Source organism: Cloeon dipterum, chromosome 4 (assembly GCF_949628265.1).
Source record: "Cloeon dipterum chromosome 4, ieCloDipt1.1, whole genome shotgun sequence".
Taxonomy (NCBI): Eukaryota; Metazoa; Arthropoda; class Insecta; order Ephemeroptera; family Baetidae; genus Cloeon; species Cloeon dipterum.
Window position 1 is genome coordinate 36,012,888 of NC_088789.1, and position 10,452 is coordinate 36,023,339.

Below are 10,452 nucleotides of genomic sequence, written 5' to 3' on the forward strand. Positions count from 1 at the left end.
TGAACAATATTTTGTAATTTAATAATATATCTTACATAATTTGTGGTCTCTGTTATTTTCACAAAAATTGGCTTTTCACTATAAACAATTTTAATAATTCATTTGAAAAGATAACAACCTTGACATTGACAGCAATTTCATAAACAATAACAATTTTATTCATCAGACAATAATACATTTTTGAAATAAGCGACCACTTGAGGTTTGTTGAACATAAATAAACAACGAGGAGTTATTTCCAATATATATTTATTTGAACTTTTGGTATTAAACAAAATAAAACTAATCATTGGGAAATCCACGGCTGTGCGTCAAGTTTAAATTCCAATTGAGTGACCAGATTAAAGATGCCAGACAACTGCAACGTGGAACCGCGAGGACAGTTGACCATTTTTCTTGTTTTCTCGCTTTTCTCAGAGTAGAATAATTTAAATTTCTTGTATAAAGTGCACAATTAAAAGAAAGTATGCAACCCGCGGCGTTTAAAAGAGGTGCCAGTTGCGAACTTCTCACTTGAACGGAATATTCTCGCTTGCATTTATTCTTAATTGTAGCTGAAATTTTGGATAACAAAAAATTATTTAAATATAACGAAACCAAAAAGAAAAAATATGAAAAATAAATATTAAATCAATAAAATTCCGCCGCTCGTCTGACCATCGACCATGAACCCTCATCGGACAGGTCTTTGATTCGACTCTTACTTTTTTATTTTTCGTATTTTTAAGTCAACAACAGAAGGAACTTAATAAAAAACTAAAAAAATAACAAACACTTAAAAATAGCGCAGGTTTTGGGGGCAGCCAAAGGATTTAAAAGACGCAGAATTTCACGGCGAGTCTAATTAACTTTGGTTTTTAACTCTGTGACTCGTAGGAGCCGATCTAAGTCCGAAAAACTAAATTTGTGACATTGCAAACTTTTGTTTTCGGTGCACAGGCGGGGCCCTATGGACCGGAAAGTGCCAATTTGTTTTCCAATCGATGCCTCTTGTTAAGGGGCGTCTGCCAATGTGCGATTTTCCAAATTCGAATTTTCACGATATTTTTGCGGGCCGAATTTGGGAAAATGTCGAAATTATTTGACCTCAACCCAGATTTTTCCTGGATATAATAATAATATTATCTTTTATACTGCCTAGCCATCTGAGCTAGCAGCTAGGTATTAGGTGTAGCAAGTTCATAATTATTTTAATTGTGAAGGAAAACAAGATGTCTAAATTATTTTTCTAAACTAAAAAAATTGGCATTGAAATTACACAGTTGAATTTATAAAAAAAGAATTGAACATTTTTTATAATATTTTTTGTTTTGAGACACATTTAAAGATAATTTTTTGTAATGTTGTTTGTTCTAAAAAATGTGGAAAATTACACTAATGTGGTAAAAATGTTGTATTTTAGATCATAGAATAATAAAAAGTCTGCAATATAGTTCGCTTTTTTATTAATTAACTTATCATTCTATCAATTGATTTGATTCGATTTTATCCTATTAAATATTAACATCTAGCCTCATTGAGCTTTATGACGTCACCAGGCTAGGCGCGTCCATTTGAATTCGCGCCACACTCTGGAGAGCTCACGTGATTGGTCCAAGAATTTTGCCAGACGACGCGATTGGCCAGTTCGTGCGATTGTTTACTTTCACGCTCTGCCAGCAGACCGCCGCTTTGTTTGAGTTCGCGAGTGACATTATTCTGATTTTAAACGGATAGTGAGGTTAATTCGCGAGTGCGTGAGTGCCGATTAAGTGCTGAAAATGTTCAGTGTGAGTGTTGTGTCCAGTTTGTGGCGCCGGGGACGTGCTTTCGCAGAAGAAATTCCAGGAAAAGCCGCGGACAGGTGAGGGTTGACACTTATCTCTGCGCGACTGATGGCCTCTGGCCGCCGACTGCGGCCACTCTGCCGGCCTCCCGAGCACTGCCACGGCCCATTACAAAGAGGTGGCCTCGCCAGGTCGCGTCATGATTGGCATTGCGGCCATTTTAACACGCGTTCTTACGGCAACGCGTGTTAATCAAATGGAAAATTCTTTGGCTCTCGTTTTTCGCTCTTATCTCGGAAACTTTTCAATGCATTTTCGAAAATCAAACTGTTTCTGACTCGCAAGAGCACGGCCGTCATTTTGCGACCATTTTCGGGCCGAAATTTGGCGATTTGAGAAATTTCTTGGTGATGAAAGCGGCGAGCGCGTATGCGCATGCGCCATGCACTGAATTTTGAGTAAACGAAGGTGCTCGGCACACGGCGGCCGGAATCCTATGGCCTGGGAGGCGGCCTGTGGTCTCCAAGGACCACGGCCGACCCGCGGCCGATGGCCAGGAAGGCGGATTGCTGAAATTTGGCCTTTTTGTTGAGATTTATTGTTGTAAGAATGAGATATTTGGAAGCTGGTTTCAATTTTGTGATGTTCGTGCTGTCAGCGAGATTTTTTGCATATTTCTGCTAAGCTTCTTGTCTGATTGGAGTGTTTTTGGTGTCATTTTTAGTATGTTTGCCCTTTTTCATCTGGAAATCATGAATATTTTTCAAAGAGTTGACATTAAAAACTTTCAATTAAATTAAAAAATCACGCTCAACATTTTCTAGCTATTTTAAAATAATTTTATATTTTTTTTTCGCTTGAATATCTGCTCCTTAAAATGTAAAAAATAATGTTTCATGATGTCGTGTTTTATTTTTTCAGCTACGGGGATGAGAATTTGGACTTCGGAGCCGAAATTCCAGGAAAACCGGACCGGTGAGTGTTGAAAATTTATTTTTATTCCTTTTTAATTTGTATTTGTGTTAAACCGGTCTTAAGGGGGTCCTTGGCTTCGTCCCTGATCAATATAAATATTAAACGCGTTTCCCATCAGCTCTGAAAAAGAATTGGAACCAGCGTCGCGTAATTTAGCTAGGCCACTTTCAACACTTTCATTTTATTAGCCGCGAGTTTTTCTTTGAGAATTTTTTTCCTTTTCAGATCTAGGCTGAAAAATACATGATTTTGAGGAAATGGTGTGAAAATTTCTATTTTGGGAGATAAAGTAATTTCCTGTTAATATATAAATCTGCGTTAATTTCTCAAAGGGAAAAAATCGAGCTTGTTGAACATAGAGAAGTTAATCATAATTTTGATATCTTTTGTACGGGTCAAAACTATTTAACTGCAAAATGATTTAAAAAAATTGATGTTAAATTTTCAAAAATTGTTTTTAGAAATAAACTCAAACGCAGAAATTTAGATAAATCGTCAAAAAATTTCATAGAACTATTAAAACGCTTGCTGTGAAATGCGAGGGTGAACACTGACCCTCTCAGGGAGGAAAAGAATGAGTCACACACCCCTTTAGATGAATTCAAGGGATGCAACAATTCCAAATTTCCTTTAGTAAATGTGAGCGGTATAATTCAAAACTGACAGAGAATTGAGAATTTTTTGAGAAATGTAGCTGCATTTTTGCTGTTGGTTTCCGTTGTTTTGGTTTGGTTTTGTGGCCTTGAGTGACTCTTCCATCTTCCTGTCGCTGCGTGACCGCGTTTTCGATCATGTTGGCTGACCAGGAGCAGGCACAAACTATCCAATATTAAATTAACGAACGAAGGGAAACAAAGCAGATGCGAAATGCGATCTGCAGAAAATTTAAAAAATCGCATGGAAGGATGATAGCGATGATAGTTTCTATGGAGTTAGATTTTGAGGCTTTTTAATAAATTGCAAAGGAAAAAAGGTATTTGCTTCGCCCAACAAATTAAAGCTCTAGTTTTGTTGAAAGCATTACGCGTCCCGATATTAAAGCGGTTGAAAACAAGGCTGGCTCACCGCACTTTTAATTAATCCAGATACATATATACAGGTTGATTTTTTTCAATCAGGAAATATTACAAAAAAATCATAGATGTAAGTACAGACTACAGTCGGTGTCATCTCAAAACTATGCTTCATCAATCTGCTATCGTTCGGCTTGTTGTGGTTGAGCTAAAAACGAAATAAAGCGATGCTGTGCAAACGAGAACATCAAAAAGACGTGTTCGTCTTTCTAAACTTTAAAAACTAACTCAAATAAAATGTTTCGTAGTTATGTCGCGTGTATTTAGAAATAAAATTAACTTCCACGCCTGCCTCTAACAGATGGAGCGGAAATTGTCGGTGGACAACGATAAGAGCGTCTGATATTCAGTCTCGCTTCAATTACACAAATTTATTTTTATAAATCTTGATAAGCAAAAGGAAAAGAAACAATTTTCGTTAAAACGGCCTAATACATTGGAAATCAGGTACAATATGCAAAATTTATTTAGAACGCTTTTATTCAAACGTGCGTATAAAACAAAACATAAGACATAAGTTGTGCAAATAAAACTCAATCTCTCGAAAAACCTAGACAATCTTGATTTTTGCGTCTTTTCGCTAGGTTTCAACGCAGAGGAATTTATTCAATCCAGTGTAAGTGAAGTTGTACTTCTCCGGGTATAAGAAATAATCGACGATGTCAGAGCCAGCCATGGTCACAGACATAAAACCTCTACTGAAGTGATCCGCTGTGAGGATCGACGGCGCGCTTGGGTACCTGGATTGTAGGTCGTAGTACATGTTGTCCGGCAAGACTTTGCGGCTTTGGCACCACACCTCGTGCGACTGGTTGATGAACTCCGTTTCACCCACCAGTGCGTAATGATTACTCGCTGCGCAGAAGAAAAAAATTGTTAATTTATACGCTCGAAGAGATTATTCTGCATAACATAACAGATACATAACGCGCGCTATATTCTCGCAAGGATTTTTAAATTTATTAAAATTTGGAGTTACAATGAACAGGTTGGGACCCTGTAGTCATTTGAACTGTTCAAAATTTTTCAGAACCTAAGCATTTCAACTTACAAAAGGTTGACATGATAAAGTTAGATTCTGCCCTGGTTTCGGGCTCCAGCATCTTCATTCCAATTGAGCAGCAGTGTTTGTACGCATCAATCGGATTCTGCAATATGGCGAGAATTAACAAAATATTTGCCCCACCGGTTTGCTGGAAATTTTATATCTTACCAGAGATGCAACCATATTTGAGACGTAGACCGTCATATTGTTATTCGTCATCAAGGTTCCATTGCCATCTATAAATACGTATTTGTTAAAGTTAATTTAAGTGTAAAGAGAGATTAGTGCTTTTTCTTTTACCATAACGAGTTTTGTTTAAAAGATCGGTGGCAGTTTGCTGCAACATTAAATCATTTAAACCGAATAATAACCTAAAATGCCAAATGGCCTACATTTTTCACGCAAGGGAATGCATTCGAGATCCAACAAGTCCGGGGCGGAGGAACGCGAGGAGTCGGTGGTTTGAACTGAAATTTTACTCTGCTAAAATCTTCAACTTTGAAATAATTTCTATGCGAACTATGGTGCTATTGCCGAAATTATTTTGCACGATTTCTGAGAGCAACGCGGGCTCCTTCTCCTGGCCGCACTTGAACGTCTCGTACGCAGTCACGCATTCGTCGTCAAGTTCTGAACGCAAATCGAATTTATAAATGGATAAACAGTTTAAAATGTGAAACAAACTTTTTCCACTGCATTCGTCGTGCGCGACAAATCCCTGTTGAAGCCTCGTCGGCTCCTCCTGCGACACGAGTTCTATTTCCCGCAACATTTTGATGCTGTTCAAACCGCTCCCGATGTCAAACTTGAATTCACAAGATTTAAATTTTAAATTTAAGGTGTCTACATTCAACTGTTTACCGATCCAACTTCGACTCCGATGCATTTCAAAAAGCACTGTAAAATAAAATTATTAACCAAAGATCAAATAGAAAATTTTAATAACCTTGAGATTGAGTGAGAAAGAGGTCGCTAGGAAGGCGCTCGCGTTCAAAAGCAGGTCGATTTGCTCTGTTTCGTGAATGATTAGATTAAACACTTTAATTTGTTTCATAGATTCTCATATACGTGAGGTGATGTTCCAGATTTCTGCGCACTCTGTTTGCATGGCCTTTTGAGAGGTGGCCTTCTTGCGCACCTCGCACAAAAAGTCTTTCTTTTCGGCGCAGTCGGCAGTGGCCAAAAGCAAAGATTCGTTTCTCACTTCGAGGTAAACGCAATCCAGGCCTTTTACAGGGTGACCAACCTTCCACCTGAGCTCAGCCTCCTCGAAGGCACGGTTCATCGAGCACCACCGGAAGTTCGAATCGCAGTCCAGGTCCGTGCCGGAAAGCCAGAAGTCGCCAAAGGTCACGGGAGCAAACTCTTTAAAAATTCATAAAAATAAAAGATTTTTTAGTTCGGTTCAATTCTTACTGGAGACGATTTTGGAAAAACAATTCGCTTTTCCCGTCGACTCCATCGAGGCCAGGGTCAAACCAACACTGCAGCAATGAGTCCGGGCAGTCTCCCACGTTGACTGAGGACAACAATTATTGCATAAACCTTTATTAAAGGTATCCATACCATGTTCTTTCTGTAAATTAGAAAATTTCTGCCGCAAGCATCGTACCAGTTGCCGTACGAAAAATAGTCTGTGAATTTGGATCAAAATTTATTATCCCTTAATGTATATGCATTAAGTGCTTACTATAGAGGATTTGTTCTGTGTCGAAAAGGCTATACTACAAAAGAAGAAAGCAGTAATTTGGATTAAGATTAATTCTTTATTATGTTTTTACGTCTCTTTGGCAGATGGTTTGTGGACAGGGAGCAACGCACGGCTTCGAAGTTGTGCTCAGTTGACCCTGGAACGTATTTATTAGCTATTTACTATCTCTAATACTAAAAATCAAAATGTCTTAAAGTGATGTAAGGTTCAATTTTACATTATAAAATCAGGGGCTAAATAAGAGAATACTTTTTAAATTTCACCTTGCAAGCGAAAATATATTTGTTGGAGCAGTTCCTGTCAGTCAAGACAGCGCCTGTGTAGTTTAAAACGAAGCGGAAGTGGACGCAGCTCTCGTTTCCCCCTTTGTTGTCTGGCTGTCTGTCCTCCCAATCAAGATCCTGGGTGAAAACGGTGGGCCCATTGGGCTCGCACCACGCCCACTTGCCCACCGGTGCCCCCTGCCACGTACCGGAAGTCCAGTAGTTGAAGTTTGCACTCCAGTTGGCTTAAATCAACTCGAATTTGTATTATTTCTTCGTCTTAACCTGCGTTAAACCTATGTTGACGATCGTGAATCTTGTTAGTCCCAATTGCTCGGCCGCGTTGTCAATGTTGAGGGCTTCCATCCCCAGAGCGCAGCACTGCTGGTAGTTGCCAGCCCAAGTCACCTGCCCACCGAGAGTTGAGGCATGGATTTTAAATGAATTAGAGACAAACCGGCTTGTTTCCCAAGAGATACGTCAAGTTTCCGATGTTGTACCAAATTCCGTAAGCGGCTTTGTCTGAAAAAAAGAGCGACACGTTGGAGTAAATTGATTGGACCTAATTTTGACCAATACTCATCAAGTTTCCAACTGCATTGAACAGCGAGTCCTTAAAAACATTTTATTTGAATCAATTTAAATATAAGCTTGTTCAAGCGAACGTTTTTGACGCAGAGTTTCGGACAGTCGACGTTGTACTGACAGATGAAAGGCAGGGTTTGGTTGCACCCCCTGTGCTCGATTCCCCTTCTAGGGGTGCTCGATATGGTGACGGCCAGACAGCGGTCGAGGGTGGTCGGGATGGTGTTGGTCGGCAGCCAAAATTCGTTGAGAGCGAGCAGAGCCGAGGACAAGGCAAAGCCCGTCGAACACCACGCGTACTTGTTCTCAGAGTCGCAGTTGAGGTCCTCGTTCGAGCCGCTCGTCCAGTAAGTGCCGGCTATACACGTTATTTAAATTGTTTTAGGGGCATCTCAGGAAAAAAAGGGTGAAACCTTTGAAGTTGCTGATGCACCGCAGGCCTTCCATGGAGGTGACGGTGAGAAGAGTCATGTTCAGGGCCTTGCATCGCAATGCAGCCTCATTCCGCGTCACCTTTACACGCGTTCTTTACTCTCAATTTTATTAAACTGTTTGAATACTTGCATTTATTGTTGAAACGAAATATTCCAGTCTGCAACTCGACGACTGCATGGAACCCTCGTCTAAATAAACACGCAATTTTTATTAACGTGTAATAATAACTCTTGAACCTACTTGGTCTCGGTTTTGATGTGGGAGTGTCCTTTTAAAAAAAGAATTAAAAGTGTCTTTTACGAATTTCAACAAAACACCTTAAGAAATGTGTTGAAGTTTGAGCAAGACAAACTGCATGGTGTTGGCTAAATTCAATATTTTCCCTTGGATATTTAATTTCGGTATTCCAAAAGGTTCACGACAAACCGTTGTTGTTGTTGTTGTTGTGGAGGTGGTGGTGGTTGTTGTTTTCGTGGTGGTGGTGATGGTGGTTGTTGTGGTGGTGGTTGTTGTTGTGGTGGTTGTTGTGGTCGCGGTTGAGGTTCTGGTTTTAGCTGTGGTTGTTGTTGTTGTCGATGTGGCAGCAACACTTCCAGTTAAAGCCACCGCTGACGAGGACGCCATTGTTGGCTCTTCTGATTTGTCCGGAGATGCATTAGTTCCAGCTTCCGCCGTCGTGTCTGCTGGTGCTGGTGGAGGTGTTGGCGAATCGGTTGGAGATCCTGCTTTGGAAATAATGCTCTTTTCTTTTTCTGTTCCTCCGACGGTGCTGCTGGAACTCGTCTGCTCTGGAGGTGTAGGAAATTTTTTTTTCATTTCTAGGAACTCTAAACTCTTATTATTACCAGGTAAAGTGCTGACGTCAATAATTTTCGACTCATCAGGCTCGCTTCCTGTCGAAACGGTCGCTCGAATCGTTAGTACCTTTACGGGTTCGCTTTTGCGCTAAAAAATCAACGCCAAATTGAAACGCATAAAACTTCAATTACGAAAAATTGAAATTTCGTTGCTTACCTTGGGTGCGGTTGTAGAAGTTATTTTAGTTGTGGCGTTAACTGGTGGTGGCAGACACGTTTTAAATCCGCAACATTTGACGATGTATTTTCTCCGCATTTTTTTCGGCAAATGAATCGTGATTGGAGCTATGAAATTCGTTTTAGTTCGATTTCTTACAGGCTGACGTGAATAGTTACCTGCATTCCCGCTGTAAATGGTTATCTTGAGCGATTTCGCTTTGCCCTCCTGTTGGAAAGAAAAAGCTTTGATTAAGAATTTCATAGCGTTAAAATAGGCGCATTCACTTGGGGTGTAGCTTGGTCGAGCCTAATCAGCAGCGGAATCAAAATCAAGCTCCAAATGCCGAGCTTCATTGCATTCGAGAAGAGTTTCGAAAGTGGACTGCCAGCGGGGCGTATATAGCATCCTTTTTTCAGGCAGCCATCATTCGAGTGACGCATTTCCTCTCTTCACATCTACGTATAATAATTTCGCTCTTTTATTTTTTCAAATATTATTTTATTTACCTTTTTTGATCAAAATTGAATTTTTAATCGAGAAAAGCTAGGAGAAACAAGATGTAAATTCATATAAATTAATTTATTCTTTTGCTTTTTAAACTCGTGTGTAAGATTAAGATTCAAATTTTAAAATTCACCGAGTTCTTTTGGAATTCAAAGGTGTCGTTTTTTCTACAGGCCTTCTCAAAGCCTGGCCAATAATGTTCTAAATTTTCTTTGGCACATTTGTTGTATAATAGACTTCTGTGAGATTGAGAACAGCGCATTTTGAAATTTGCTAGCGAATTCAATTTTATTCGTATGCTCTGCATCCTGTATCGTGGTTTGTATTGTTGCAGCCTTGAGCGCGCTGCGAGCTTTCCCTGTTGCTGTGACCGCATTTTGGAATCGATGCTCGGCATTGCTGCACGCTACGAATTTTTGATATTAAAATATTGAATTATACTGTGGCGGTCCCCACCACTTACTGGCGGCGCAAGTCAGGCTCATACTCTCCCGAACCGGTAGAGGGCATTGTAACTGTGCGACAAGCACGTTACTTGCACTGAACCTCCCACTACAAATACTAAATTCCGTGCGAGGAAATATAATTATTGAAGCAGCAACATCCGCATTCGGGGTAAGACATAACTTGTGATACATTATTTTCGTTGTGAACAATTAATTATTTAATTTGCAAAATTTGTGATTGTGATTAATTTGTATTACAGTCTTGTACCACTACTAACTTTTACAATAATTAAAAGACGATTCAAGTCAAAAGACGTTTTTCCATTACGCGGGTACCTCGATGTCTTACAATGTCAAGGATTTCTTGCAGGAATTTGAGCCATATTTAAAGATACATTTTTATTGATGAAATTGCTAAACTAAAAGCAAGGTAGATTCTAATTTTATCAGTTTGGAAAATTATTTTAAATAAAAAAGTAATCACATTTTAACATTCTCAAATTTATTTGGAATTGGTACATGAATCAATTGTTCCTACAATTTATAATCTATGATTTTCTGAGCACTTGAAATTCTTATTGTTTGATTTCAATAAATTAATTTAAAAAACCCAACTCCTCCTGTCCAAAATA

At 39.3% G+C, this 10,452-nt stretch overlaps 1 protein-coding gene and 2 long non-coding RNA genes across 3 annotated transcripts; all 3 read right to left on the reverse strand.

The window, feature by feature from the left end:
• Positions 1-4,335: 4,335 nt before the first annotated feature.
• LOC135943204 (uncharacterized) lies at positions 4,336-7,132 on the reverse strand. The gene is made up of 14 exons (XM_065489660.1): positions 6,834-7,132; positions 6,641-6,706; positions 6,550-6,583; positions 6,426-6,493; positions 6,276-6,378; positions 5,928-6,224; positions 5,806-5,870; positions 5,721-5,756; positions 5,544-5,664; positions 5,252-5,489; positions 5,160-5,196; positions 5,028-5,095; positions 4,866-4,962; positions 4,336-4,669 (listed from the first exon to the last, which is right to left on the reverse strand). Exons 4-10 carry the CDS (start codon positions 6,426-6,428, stop codon positions 5,335-5,337), a joined length of 780 nt encoding a protein of 259 aa, XP_065345732.1. The 5' UTR covers positions 6,429-6,493; positions 6,550-6,583; positions 6,641-6,706; positions 6,834-7,132; the 3' UTR covers positions 4,336-4,669; positions 4,866-4,962; positions 5,028-5,095; positions 5,160-5,196; positions 5,252-5,334.
• A 961-nt stretch (positions 7,133-8,093) lies between these two features.
• Positions 8,094-8,641, reverse strand: LOC135942067 (uncharacterized). Its single transcript, XR_010575044.1, has 3 exons — positions 8,280-8,641; positions 8,171-8,218; positions 8,094-8,121 (listed from the first exon to the last, which is right to left on the reverse strand). It is a non-coding gene; the product is annotated as an uncharacterized LOC135942067 (long non-coding RNA).
• A 57-nt stretch (positions 8,642-8,698) lies between these two features.
• LOC135942496 (uncharacterized) lies at positions 8,699-9,173 on the reverse strand. The gene is made up of 3 exons (XR_010575098.1): positions 9,047-9,173; positions 8,868-8,995; positions 8,699-8,798 (listed from the first exon to the last, which is right to left on the reverse strand). It is a non-coding gene; the product is annotated as an uncharacterized LOC135942496 (long non-coding RNA).
• Positions 9,174-10,452: the final 1,279 nt, after the last annotated feature.

What these genes read in the sequence shown, in the direction of transcription:
- LOC135943204 (XM_065489660.1), bottom strand. An exon ending in TTTTTCCAAAATCGTCTCCA is followed by an intron (nt 6,225 to 6,275) that starts GTAAGAATTGAA and finishes GAATTTTTAAAG; the next exon opens with AGTTTGCTCCCGTGACCTTT. An exon ending in TCGGAGTCGAAGTTGGATCG is followed by an intron (nt 5,665 to 5,720) that starts GTAAACAGTTGA and finishes TGTGAATTCAAG; the next exon opens with TTTGACATCGGGAGCGGTTT.